The 14,027-nt window shown below is 45.4% G+C and overlaps 1 protein-coding gene across 1 annotated transcript; it reads right to left on the minus strand.

Annotated features, from left to right (window-relative positions):
- Positions 1–11,609, minus strand: ACP4 (acid phosphatase 4). The gene is made up of 11 exons (XM_044447723.1): positions 11,511–11,609; positions 10,188–10,283; positions 9,940–10,026; positions 8,406–8,543; positions 7,879–7,977; positions 5,463–5,558; positions 5,240–5,372; positions 3,271–3,353; positions 2,187–2,293; positions 963–1,132; positions 1–875 (listed from the first exon to the last, which is right to left on the minus strand). Exons 1-11 carry the CDS (start codon positions 11,607–11,609, stop codon positions 790–792), a joined length of 1,194 nt encoding a protein of 397 aa, XP_044303658.1. The 3' UTR covers positions 1–789.
- Between the last annotated feature and the right edge of the window lie 2,418 nt (positions 11,610–14,027).

Here is a 14,027-nt window from a genome sequence, read left to right on the forward strand (position 1 = left end):
TGTGTGGCATAATTCTACTTCTGAGAGAAAGACATATTTTTAATATGGAAGTAGACAGTTCAGGATTAATATCTTGTAGAAGCAGATTTACAGTACAGTGTAGTCATGAGGTCTTAAGAGTATCTGTACTACAGCCTTCTTGTGCAATGATTGCTAATGCATCTCCCTGCAAATACATTAAAAACTGGTGGTGTAAGACCCTTCCACCTCAACACTGTAATCCCCTTTACCATGGCTTCTAAACCGGTGCTGGGTTCTGTCCACCCACTTCTAAGCCTCTCGTCTGCCAGGAGGGGGACTAGAAAGGTGACTGTGAGCCCCACTGCAAAGCCTTTTCACCAGAGCAGATTTCCTTCCTTGTACAAAAAAGCACACAGCCCTCTAGGAGTTGTGGATGCATAAAAACTGCACTGCCACCTCAGAGCCAGAAGCGCATGCAGTGCGGTGCTGCTGGTTTTGAGCAGTGGCTGGCCGGCTGCCTCTCGAGTCCCACAAGCATAGCTTGCAGGTGACAAATGCAGTGTTTAGTTCACCTATCTGTTGTTCCAGGTGGGCTATTCCATTTTTCCAGTCCCTTTCCTACTAATTCCCTACACTGAATTTGCCTCCTGTTAGTGCTGCTGCTGCTATTTTCCAGTGAGTTTTCTACTGTGAGCTCCAGAGGATGGAGTCCAAACCAGCACCAGCCGGCTGCAGTGCGCTAGCTGATTTTCTCAGTGCTCCAAGGCTGTTGTCTGTCCTTTATGTCCAGCATGGGGATGGGGCTGTTGCCATTAGTCCCTCCTCTGGTCACCTCCTCCAGTACAAGATTCCCATGCCGACGAAGGCCACGCTCAGCAGGCCTACTGACACAGCCAGTGCCGTTACGGTGTGCCCTGCGAACAGAACGGAAGGGCAGGAGTGAGCCGAACACACACAGTTGTTGTGACCCGGGGAAGTGGGGAGAGGGGACGGTGTCTTACCTGTGCCTCTCTGAGGGTGTTGACACTCGGCATCCCAGTCCTGTGGCACAACTTTAGTGGTGAGGTTAACGAAGAGCGGTAAAGGACAAGGTGTGGGGCAGCCGGGCAAGAGGAGCGTGTGGGGCTGCTGGTTGCTTCTGTTCCGGTAGAACATGCCTATGCTGAATGTGCTGGAATGAGCAGAGAAGGGAGAGTTGAGTGACCTTTACCTCTTTCCAGCCCCGTAGAGCCAAACAAGTGCGTGGTCCTTTCCTCTGCAGTCCCAGAACCTTTAGGTACCAGCTCCACAGCCACTCCATAATGATGCTGGGTGCTGTGCCAGCAGCTAGATGTGCTGATGAGTCACTCTTGAGAAAGGCAGCCAAATACACTGCAAGGATACTGGTGGCAGGTAGAGAATGAGCGATTGGTGCACTGTCTGGCCTGGGAAGAAAATGGTGCGTTTAGCTTTTGAGAAAATAGACTATAAATTGGGGAGACTGGGCTAGCTAAGCCACAAAATTGTGAGACCTATATAAAATCTGTCCTAAGAGCAAACATGCTGCTTAAAATTCCTTAGTCTGCAAAAAGGTGCACTACATGCAATTCATTCTATTTCTGCTGGTCCTCTAAAGGCACAGAGTTAAACAGCACCTTGAAACGTGACTCGAGATATTACCAGCAGCAGGCAGAAGGTAGATCTGGTTCTCTAGGTACTCCTGATTTGATTTGCAATAGAATGACAAGCATATAATTCAATTATTTAATTACCAGGGATATGACTAACCCCCCCCCCACCAAAAAACAAATTGCAGAAGTGAAGCAAGTTTGATATCCAGGAATGGATTTTTGTATGGAAATGTACAAAATGGCTTATGAGCACCATTCTCTTCTGATACTCAGATAACTGGGCTCAGAATCCTTTAATTGCAAGTAGGTATATTTTGCATAACCTAGTTGGTGGATCTTGAGACTTCAGTTTAAATAAGATCCTGGGAGTGTAAAATGTCTACCTCTTTTGTGCACACTTCCAAGCCTTGAAGGAATCCTTTTTGGTTTGCAAAATCCATAAATGCAAACAAGCAATGATCAGGATGCTGAATCATGTTTTCATACTTCTGTGGTACAACTGCAACATCTTTGTGGCTTCCCTGTGTTTGTGTGGGGCAGGTTGATACTCAGAGGACAAGTCCAGTCTGCAGCAAAGCAAAAGACACCCTTCACCCCAAATTTAACTAAACATACTTATTACTTTCCTGGTAGAATTCAAATCCATGGCAGGCAGCATACGGTGGCAGACGGCCATTGTAAACTCCTAGGGCTCCTTGCAGTGCAATTAAGGTGCTGTCATGCTAGAGAGAGTGGAAACGACTTAGCCAAGCCACAGCTGTGCATATTAAATCATACTATAGCATCACCCTTCCCTCACAAAGCAGGTTCGTTGACTATCCTGAGGGTTTAACAATGTTTGGTATGTTGAGTTGTGCTTACTGGTTCTGTCTGGGTAAAACTTAAGGGCAGGAGTCCAGGACACCTTCAGCTGGCTTTACCACACCTTAACTTCCCCATAAGACCTATCTAAGTGTACTCCTGATTATACCCTTGTTCTGCAGATCCCAACACAGCAGTAGGGCAGCCATGAAGCCCTGGCTCCTTCAACCATCTTTTAAGAAAAGTCTTAAAGACTAAGAGCAGACTTTCTCTTCCTTTCAAACCTTGCTCTCTTTCTGTCCCTCTTACCCTGCTATTCCCTGCTTCCTCCCAATTCTAGCACTGCTGTTAACCCTCACCACCTCTTCGGTGCCCTTTGACTTGCCCAATTGCAGTGGGAGCCATTTAGCAGTTTAGCACGCACAGCAAATATACCTGTAGGTCCAAAAAGGCTGTGGACCCCCCATTCCAGGTCATGCTGGGTCGATTGTTTCCCTTCCAATTGGTACTTTTCCACAGAAGACAATTTAAGAAAACATTCTCCTGCTTTCCTTTATGCTGCAAATACAGTCTAACATTTGCAACTTGGGTTTATAACTCTGGTATAGTGAAATAATTTTAGCACTTTCTAAAACTAAGGTTTCTTGCAGGGAAGCAGCTAAAGTTCTCGGGACTGATGGGAAGCTGTTATGTCCCATCCAAAGCAGGTAGATCCCTAGACATTATGGCCACCAACTTCTTCCCATATGGATCCTTCATGGCACATAGGGCTACCAATGGCTATCCATCAAGATGGCTGCGGATTTGTCACTGCATGAACAGAATTCTGCACTACACAGGCACTGAGTCTGATCCCACAGGGCTGCTCTGAAGGCAACTTTACCGGAAAAGGACTTACAGCGGAATACATGATCATCTTCAGGGGAAGATCTCGGCACACAACTTTGGAGAAGTTGCTCAGGATAGCACCAAGCAGCAACCCTGCGGAGACACAGAGCGGTGATGCAGAAGCAGGATGAGAAACACATTCATCGGAAACGCATTACTGACAGACACAAAAGGAAACACTCTTAAGAGGACAAGTGCAGGTGAGGGGAGTGCAGGATCACATCAGAAAGAAAAGCTGTAGCCGTGAAAGAGAAAACTGGTACGTGCTGGCATTTTATTTATATATTTATAGACATACACCATTCGGTGAGCACGACACACTCAGAACAGTATACAGAATAGAATTTAGGATCCCAAGGCTCGCTCTTGTAACTTGTAAGTTAAGTATCAGCTCTTGCCACATGGAGGAGCTCTGAAACAACCAAACCCCATCAGCAATGACAAGGCATAATATCTTTCTTCTTTTTTGCATCTAAGAGGAACATGGGTATATCTCCTTATCGCCAGGGTTGATTAAGTTTTGTTTCCTTTTTCTGGATCAAGAAAGAAATACCACCTCCAAAGCCTCTTTATTGTGGCTTCTGGAATTCTTACTAAATTTGTCTAGTCATTTGATCTATCTGTGTAATTCTCACCTTGAATACTGTATCCAGTATTTTAATGTTAAGGACTGATAAATTAGGCGTTCAGAGAAGGGCAATAAAGATTATTAGGTTAAAAAGCAAATCTTAGGAGGAAAGGTTGGAGGGACCAGATAAGTTTAGCCCTGAAAAGAGAAGACGGAACAAGGGTATAATGGGAGTTTTCGAGTGTTTAAAGGGTTACATAAAAGAGGGTTGCAATTTGTTCTGCCATCCAAGGCTGTAGGAAAGGCATGAATGAAGAGCGATGGAATAAAGTTAAGGAAGGCAGATTTCTAGCAGTTGAACCACAGGAAAAAATTATTAATGGTCAGAGCAATCAGACAAGGGGACCAAATACCTAGGGTGAGATGGCGGACCCTCCACTGATGCAGGTATTCAAGCAAAGACTGGCCAGTGATGCTTTCAATTGGATTTTTGCACTGAGTTAAGTGTCTGATGACCTAACTGTCCCCTTCTAACTCTTATGGTACTATAGTAATCATCGGACTTAATGGCTAAGATTTCTTTTTTTCTTTGTAAAAGGTTTATCTTGCCCTTTTCCCAAAGAGCGCAGGGCAGCATCTCCACAATTTTATGGGCTAGCTCTGGCTTGAGAGATGGGTGACTGACCTAGGGTGACCCAATGTGGGGATTTGAAGCCGAATCTTCCCAGTTTAAAGCCAACACCCTTTATGGACCCATTTGGGAACTGCTGTGGGAACTGTCACAAAATGGCTCCTATGGAGGATGTGGCTAGTCAAATAATGGCGACCGGGGGCGGGGCAAAGTCAAGAGGGAGCAAAGTTAGAAGCTGGGATGGGGAAATGGAAAGAGTTCACCTGTCCAATCTCCCATCAACATACATCTTTCCTTGTTGTGTGCTTGTGCTCTCTCTGCTTATCGCTATTCCCAGCCTCTAACCCACTGTTTCTCTCCATCCAATTCCTTTCCTCAGTACTTCTTGTCCACCGGTCACTTTATTATACTGCTTCTTTCAACTCCCAACTTTAGCCTTACTGTTTTGCACCCACTGCTAGCCTTATTCTTCTGTGCTCTCTCCCTGTTTGCCTTGCTTTCCCATCCTGCCCAGGAATAAGAGAGAGAACCTAACACCCGAATGTTTTTTCAAATTTTTATTAAACCTTTTTGAAGGCGGAGGGAGTGAAGCAGAGTGCTCCAAAGGGGAGAGCTCTCTTAGTGGCTAAACCATAACAGCTCACTAGCAAGGAAGCACGCTTTGCTCTTTGGATCTTTATGTTCACATGACCTTGCGTTTATTCGGTACACAGTCTTACAATGTTTATTCTTCAGTTGTGAAGGCCTAGGATTAAAAACAATGAACATGTTAAAGGGTACCTCCAGCGAATCTGGCCTTCTCCTGGCTGGCATGCATCCCCACATGGGCTTCAATATTAAATGCTTCTATTTCTGAAAGCGTATTCAAGACCCGTGGTGTGGCCCAGGCAGGCAAGGCCAGGTTGTGTTTTTTCTACAAAGTGAGAAAAGGTTATGATGAAAGGTTATTCGTTGCTGAAAAGGGGCTGTCAAGGAGGGCTGTAATGAGATGCAGCATCTCTACCTGGCAGAAAAGGGAGTCATACACCTTCCAAAGGCCCCTCGGTGTCAGCTGCTCAGGTTTAAGCCCTGTGTAATTAGCCATCTCTGATACAAAGCCCTGTTAGCAAGGGAAGCATAAAGAATACACACTTCAGATTGTTTAACTAGCTTCCGTATCCTACATACTTACTTGTATCGAGTGGCACATTAGGCCCAAATATCGTCAGTGAAGAATGGGGGTTTCCCCAAACTCATTTCTGCCAGGGCCGGCCCCACTATTAGGCAGAATAAAACCGTTGCCTTAGACAGCAGATGCTGGGAAGTAGCATCTTGGGACACAGGAGGGAGCTGTGTCCCATGAGGCTTACTCTGCACCTCCAGAGTTAACTTGCTGCTTTCCGGTGCAGTGAAGGCTGCTGACCCACCATATGGTTTGCAGCCAGATTCCTCTGCCAGTCCTGTTGGCTGTTGTGCATGCAATGGGAAGGAGTGCCACCACGTCTCTGTCTCAGGCCACAGAATATCGGGTTGGCCTTGCTTCGGCATAGCAGCAAAGCCATGCTGTATCTGTAACATTTCTAAATGTACAAGCCTAGGTGCCTTTAGACAGGGAAAAAGCGGCGTAATTCCCAGCGTGCCTGGCTGGGGAATGCTAGGAGTTGTAGGGCTTTTTTCCTGTGCACTCACGCATAAGATTTCACCTGCAATGCTTCTTGCTAGGGTGAGGGGCAAGTGGGTCACGTATGAGCACCTAAGTCAAGGTTGGCAGCCGAGGGGGATCAGTAGTGAAAGCTGCTACAGCATTTGACTCATCTGACTTGGGAAGCCGTTCGTTCGTTCGTTCGTTCGTTCGTTTGTTCATTCATTCATATGCCACCTACCACCATCGTCTCAAAGAAGCCCAGAATAAAGATAAAACAGATACGAAATAAAAATAACATGTAATTATCAAAATTTTGAACCTAACAATAATAATCAATCAACGCAGCAGTGCAGGGGAGGGCAAAATCAATTACTAAAAAGATATTAAAAAGAAATATTTTTGTACAAAGAGATGGTGCCAGGCAAGCGTCCCGGGGGAGGCTATTCCAGAGGCAGGGAGCAGCCCCCAAGAAGGCCTTTCACCTATTTGCCGTGCCCCTCACCTCTTCGCAGGATGGCGCTCACAGAAGGGCCGCCTGGCCTGATCTTAAGGGATGGGCAGGTTTGTACAGGCAAGAAGAGCTGTAACTGCAACATGGGAATGTTTTTTCGGCAGCAAGTACACCGTGCGAGATCGTACCATGCTGTTTGGCCTCAAAGGTAGCCTGTGGAGGCTCTTCTCAAAGTCTGTCTGAGGTGAGATACATGCCAATCAGAGACAGCCCGTTTGGCATTCCAGGTGTAAAATGTCATCCTTAATGAAGCTCACCTGGCATGAAAACTTCTTATCTCAGGTTCAAGGACAGTATTCGGGGCTGGGTAAGGCTAGTGCTCCAAATCATTCATCTGGGGGCAAAGTCTCTCGGAGACTGTCTGTCTCACGATCCTGCACCCAGTGGGCATTTGCTAAAATAAAGGTGCAAAGGATGCCCCGTTCCATCTTCTCTTTCTGGATTAGCTGGTGTTTTGGCCACATGCGTGCTTCACCTCCTCCCAGCCTTTCTGCCTGACCTTTTTCTGGTACAGATGCCTTTCTGTCTACTGTCCTTCCATCCTTCTTACAAATATAGGTGTCCTTAGGAGACAGACTCTTTTAAAGACATACCAGAGAGACGTTTCAGAGCGTATGTGAATTAGCATATACAAATGTGTGCTTTTCAGTACCTAGCACTGCCCAAGCTCAGGCTTCAACCCTATACACCCTTACAGTGGGAGTAAGACTCACTGAAGCCAGCAAAACTTAATTTCTGCCGGCTTGAGGTTGCACTGTCAAGCCATCTGCATTTTACTGTTTTATCTTCTGCCTGCTGTTGCCGCTAATGTCTTGTATTTTTACCAGGTTGTTCCAGATTCAATTTTAGTAAGCTACCTGGAATCTGCCTGGATGAAAGGCAACCTATAAATACTTTAAAGGAATGCTCATAATCCTGCAATCTGACTTTAGACAGGGCCTCTTCAAAGTCTTCAAATACACACAACGAGAAAAAGAAGGCAATCACTTATCTTCTGCATTTACCAGGGACAGATAAAACTCAACCTCAGCACAAGTGTTTGGGTTGGATACGAGCGGGGAGGAATTTAATTTATTTGGGATGATGGGATGATGGAATAGGGTATATAGGCACCGGACATCTTTAGGAACATGCTGATAAACAAATGGTCTGATTAGTTTGGATAGATTCATAGATGAGCTCTGAAGTTTTGAAGACGGATGAGCCTGCATTTCTGGAAATGAACTGTGGCCTTAGAAATCTTTCCCTTTTCTTTCCCCACTTACCCTCCTCCTTCACTCCTACCTTCCAAGCTTCCATTTTAGCTTGATAGCTTGGCAAATTAATGGTCTCTTTCATCAACTGCTGGTATCGTGGGCAGGTCCGAGTTGGTGGCTTCAGGAGCTGTGTGAGAAAGACAGGAAGAATGGATGTCTGACTGTTGGGGAAAATGGGCCCCTTGCTGCTCTCCAAATTGAGAAACTTATGGGGGGGCATGTGTCCTGCTTTACTTTCTATGAAGTCTGTCAGAGAACAGTCCTCTGCCTGAAGGTGTCCCCTTTTTGAAGGCCTGTCTAATTAAGAAAGGGGCCTTGAAGTCCCTGGCATCAGGTTGTACACACACTTAAATCGCATGAGAATCATTTTCCACCCTGAGCTGCAATATATTGTGTTTGCTGAACACTTATTCAGCATGGCTCATCTTACGTTTGGTCTGGCTCCAATATGATGTAAACAACCTAATCTAAAGATCACATGTGTGACCACAGATGATGAACAGCCTTGCAAATGGGAAAAACCCTCTCAAGAATTTTTGGTTTCCATGCACTTACCTTGTCATACCTAACGGGCACTGAGTGGATGGGGACAGGTCTCCAGCCTATCTCTGGATCCGAGTCTGGATACAGCCCCATCAGGTTGGCTTGTGCACTCATGATGGTGCGATCGTAATCAGTGCTGCGTACGTATATCTGAAATAGGCATAAGTAGGTAATGTCTCATTGTGTGTTGGTCTTGACCACAGGCACAAACGCAGTCCCTCTTGCAGTCCTAGGCCCAGGTCCCTGGCCCCAAAGGGAACTTTGGGGAAGATGGAACCGGAAACGGGCCCAGGAGGAGCACAGGCTTATACATAGGTATGTAAAGGCAGAAAAGTCAAGGCTGGGGAAGATTTAAGAAGATGAGCAAAGCTGTGCTGGATCGGACCAAGCATCCGTCTAGTCCAGCACTCCGTGCACCAGTGGCAGATGGCCACAGGATCTCTTGGGCAGGATGGGTGCAAGACTGCCGCTTGCTGAAGCTCTTCTGCAACTCGTGGCTCTGGGTGAGGTCAGGAGGCTGGAGCACAGAGAGGAAGGAGGAGAAAGAAAACCATACTCTTCCTTAAGATAACTAAAGTGGTAGCGGGTGAGCATTACTCAGCCTGTGCCAAGCTCCTTGAAGGGATACAGACCTGAAACAGCACTGTACTCCATTCTGGAACGGCTTCCCTACCTCCAGTGCTCAGAAATATGTTGTTTCTGAGCATGGAAGAAGAGCTTTTATCCTGATGTTAAAACCGCCTGTGATCAGCTTGCAGGACAGAGCTGTACTGGTTGGCTCCTGTTCTCCAATGAATAAAATGCTCAGAGGAAGCCCGGTGGCTAACTAATAGCACTGCAACAGAGCAGTGCTGTAGAAAGAGGATGCTGGCACTCCAGTACGTAGCATGGGAAGGGGATGCCATCTTGCACTTCACTGAGAGCAGCAAGATGTCTTCAGTCGGCCCTGCTACTGGAGCAGCTTTCTCTTATAGCAGTCTAGCTATGTATCTTTCTTTATTACCTTTATAGCCCGGCTTTTTCTTGCAAAGAACTAGAAGCTTACATTATTCTCTTCCTGCTCTCAAATTTATCCCCACAACAACAACCCTGTGAGGTAGGTCAGGTCAGATTCTGTGCCCCCGCTTTTTGATGGAATATAAGCTTTGGAATATCTGCTGCAAGTAACTTTCCCTAGGTCCTACTCCAATGTCATTTGCTCAGTGGGTGAAGAGGGTTCCCCCTGCCCAGTCTTTTTACTCCGTTTTTATTCTTTGCGGATGTTCTTTTCTTACATATAAAAGCACTGAGTAGATTTACAGTTATTATGACTTTAGATGCACAATTTTGGTTCCTTATTTTTGCATGCTTTATATTTTAATTATATTATGCTATATATTTTAAAGATTATTTTCATATTGTTTACTTATCTTGTGATTGTGAGCCACCCAGAGGTGCTATGACACAGTTGGGCAGCATAGAAATGTTTTAAATAAATAAATATATCAAGATTTCTTGGGAGTTGATGACATGGGATACCAATGTTGCTAAATAAGCAAATATTTACCTCCTGTGGTTTATAGGAGGCACTCAAAAATCCAGCATATCTTTCTCTGAGGAACTGGCCCAGCTCTTTCTGTTGCAAAATACCTACCTGCAGCAGAGGAAAAGAGAAAAGCCAGAAACAACAAAGTTCATAATTATAATCCTCCCCCACTTCTTCTGCCTCTCTACAAATGCAGGGCTTACCCAAATTAAGAGTGGAACAACTACTTCACACACAGATTGTGGCAATGCAAACAAACCTGGCCTTACCCCAGTAAGCTGTTGGAAACCTTGTGGCCAGGGGCCTTCCTTGTGAGGATCGGTGGGGTAGGTGCCCAGGGGGGATCGGTCACCATGGCGATACACCTGAGAAAGAAGGGTGTAGGTGTAGTGGCAATCCAAAGAGCATTTCCCACTCGATGGGAGTACAAAGGGTCGGCAATCTTTCTAGACCTAAGACTGGCTACTCCCTTTAATCCCAGCCATAAAATCTACTGTAAATTCCTGGGACTTAGTGTGGGACCATATATAAAAGCTTTAAATTAAATAAAGAAACTGATTGTTCCTATTGTTTTCCCTTTTTTATCTCTGTGTTCATCTTCACTTTCCACTCATGCTCTCCTTTCCTCCTGATACACTGGGTGTTTGATGGTGGAGTAGCTTGCCTGCCTTTACTGGTTTTTGGGGATGGGTGGTAAGAAAAAAAAGATGGGAAAACACAAGAGGACTGTGAATGTAATCTGACAACTTTTGGAGGCCTCATAAAATTCCCTGTTTTGAGGCAGGGCAATTGCATAATACATGCCTATTGTTGTTCTCTCTCTCATAGGCTTTCTTGTTTCTCCTTGCGCTGATGGATGTCCGTGGCATTGCTGGAGAATCAAGGTGCAAGCCAGAAACAAGATCTTTTTTTTTTTTTTTAAGGTTTCTCCAAACCATGTTGAACATATTGTTCTTCATGAAGGCTATTACAAGTTTTTTAAAAAAAGATTTCTCCAGGTATCAATCATCAATCTACCTCTCAGCCTTTCAGCATGTCTATCTTATTACTTCAATTGATGTAAAACCTTTTAAACCATTAAAATTGATGTTAATTATTCCTCTTTATATGTGATGCATTATAAAAGGGCCATCTCTCTCACTCTCTCACACACACACACACACACACACTTCTCAAAATATGCATTAAGCTTATTTCTTAAATGGTTCCTTTAAAACATTTTTTTCTAGTCAGGGGTATACAGAAGATAGTGACATTATTACACAGTCCTACTTGTCAAACCTATACATTGAAAAATCCATAAATGTGTGTGAAATGTGTCTGTGAACAGAACACACAGAGAAACATTGTGCCCCCTCGAAAGATCCCTAGTAGTACAGACCGGACTTCTTTTTGCCCAGTTCACCATAATGAGGACCAGGTTATTCAAACACTTTGGTCCCCACCTCTGCCTGCTTAACGTGGCAAAATCCACACCCTTCCCGAAGCATATGAGGACCCCCAGCTCCCAGTCCTTGGCTCCCAGGCTCATCCTCTTCCCTAGGGAGCCCACACATCCAAGCCCCTCCTTGGCACCATCCCATTCTGGGTACCAGCGTAACGAAGCGCAGCGTCTGTCCGTGGACCAGGACAACAGGCAGAACATCCTGGAGGAAAATCATCAAAGGTGTCAGAGTCACACAGCGACTCATAGCGTTGCATAGATCCCACCACCTGGACACCGCTGTTTTCGGCAAGGGAGGGCAAATGCTTCAATTTTATAGGCCCATCCTCGTACCTTGTCTTTATGCCTCCTTTTCTGCTGACGGGTTCGATCTCACCGGCGCCACCACAGTGTCCGCACGGTGGAGGGGGTGTCGGTTCAGAAGGCATAATTTGCTATCCCCAAGCTCATAGCTGTTGGCCATCCTTAAAACACATTCTTGAGTGGTGGAGAATTACTCCCCATGATTACAGGTCTTACGTTTTGCCCATTTGATTTGCGGAGGAAAGTCTGAACATGTGGTAACAGGTTGCTATGCTTGCTTTCTGGAATATAAAACAGAAGGATGAGACTTTATTTAACAGGTAGGGAGAAGGATGTGAAGAAGCAAAAGGGATGCTCAGAATAATTAGCACTTTAATGCAAGGGTTGGGGGCATGTGTGTCTCTTCAGATACTGTTGGACTACAACTGCTATCAGCCCTAGCTGGCAGAGGTAATGATGAAGGATGATGGGACAGCAACATCTCAAGGACAACACGTTCCTGCTTGAATACATGTCCCTGAACAGTCACATAGCAGGGAGTGGAGTTCAAAAGTTACATTTGAACAACTGGAGATCATGTTCAATGTCTGTCTCTGGCTATGCAATCTGGAACTCCAAGTAGAAGTAAGTCTCCTGAGAGAGAGTGTGGCATAGTGGTTTGAGTTAGACTGGAGCTTGGGAGATCCAGATGGTAGACTCTGCCACGAAGCTCACTGGGCAACTTTGGGCCAGACTCTTGGGTCTGACCTACCTCACAGGGTTGTTGTGAGGAGAAAATGGAGAGAAAGGGGACCATGCAAACCATCTTGGGTTCTTCACAGGGGGAAGACGGTGGGATGTAAATAAGTAATAGCTGAGGATGGTGCAGCTGCTGAATGGTAACTGGGCTGGAAGGATAAGACTTCTGCCAGCATTCGCCTTCCCCACCTTCTCTCGGGACAGCTCAAAATTTATTTTTTCCATCTCTGCCCTTCTCTCTCTTTCTTCTCCATCCACACCAACCTTCCACCAACCTGGCAACATCCACATGTGTCGGAGTACAACGCCCCACCTCTGCAACCGGCACGGCCATGGGTCTGGTCTAAAGGCAAAGAACCAGCAGGGACCCTGACGTGGCCTCCCCACACTTAGCCCCTGTAGGGCAGGTGGAGCAAGGCACACAGGTAATCCGGAGGTGTACTGTTAGATCATTGCCATTTAAACCACACGGATGATGCTCATGTTCATACATACAAAGTCACATAAGCCTATTTAAGGTAAATCTGTGTGCTCTCCTGTGGTGATGTCCTGAGAAGTCCCATATAAGTCCTGCAGGCCCCATAAATAAGCCTAGCTGAGACTCCAGAGAGGGTCTTTTTTTTTTTTAATTTCATTTATATCCTGTCCTTTCCGATGAAAGGCTCAGGACTGCTTTTCAATAGCTGTACCTTAGCTTTGAAAGTCCCTTCTGTGAAAGGACTATCTCCAGCCCTCGTTAATAATCTTCCCCAAATTGGTATACAGCCCTTCTCATTAGAAACACAGAAACAGAGTGAGTCAGAAGGGGCCTCCCGGGCCATCTAGTCTGACCTCCGGCACCAGCCAGCTCCACTCATGACATGCCCACCATGTGCATGTCCAGCCTATCCCTGAACACCTGCACCGATGGGGCCTCAACGACCTCTCGTGGAAGTCCATTCATAGAAACATAGAAACAGAGCGAGTCAGAAGGGGCCTTAAATTAGGAAGGTATTTAATGTATAATCAGCTGCTTTTAAATCTCTTTCTCTCCCTTAATATCTGAAAAATCTTTATTGTTGCTGAACTTTTAATCTCTGCTGATATTTCTGGGTTTTGATTTAATTTGTAAAGGGTATTTTTAATGGTGAATTGTTTGATGCCTTGGACTCTGAAGAATGAAGATGGAAAATACAAGTTTTACATAAAAATAAATAGAAATAAATTACCATCTAAAGTGGGGGGACCAGCAAGACCATTTATTTATTTAAAGCTTTTCTATCCCATCCTATTACAAAAAGTCTCATTTGAAGTAACTGAAGTAGTGCCCACTGCTACCTAACAAGGGTCTTGTAAAAGCATCAGCTCCAGAGTCTAAAATTATATACTGGCATATATTAAAAAATAAAATTACTTAATGGCACATAAAATACTATATATTTTACTTTTAAGACCGCTTTGTTGTTTTTACTATGGCTGAGAGACCGAGCTACCTTTCAGAAGTCCAGAAAGCTAGTGGTGCAAATGTTTGCACATCGGAAAGTCACGAATGCTTCCGGGGAAGCGGAATGACTGTTTCATGCCCTGCCAGGAAGCCATTCCTGGTCAATGCCCTTCCGGCCTCCGTCCTGCGTGCAGGAGCAGC

Source organism: Varanus komodoensis, unplaced genomic scaffold, assembly GCF_004798865.1.
Source record: "Varanus komodoensis strain SLA01 unplaced genomic scaffold, ASM479886v1 scaffold53, whole genome shotgun sequence".
Taxonomy (NCBI): Eukaryota; Metazoa; Chordata; class Lepidosauria; order Squamata; family Varanidae; genus Varanus; species Varanus komodoensis.

What these genes read in the sequence shown, in the direction of transcription:
- ACP4 (XM_044447723.1), bottom strand. Translation starts at nt 11,609, where the DNA reads ATGAGTCGCTGTGTGACTCTGACACCTTTGATGATTTTCCTCCAGGAT. An exon ending in GTTTCCAACAGCTTACTGGG is followed by an intron (nt 10,027 to 10,187) that starts GTAAGGCCAGGT and finishes CCTCTGCTGCAG; the next exon opens with GTAGGTATTTTGCAACAGAA. An exon ending in GAAGGCCAGATTCGCTGGAG is followed by an intron (nt 3,354 to 5,239) that starts GTACCCTTTAAC and finishes GTGTCTCCGCAG; the next exon opens with GGTTGCTGCTTGGTGCTATC.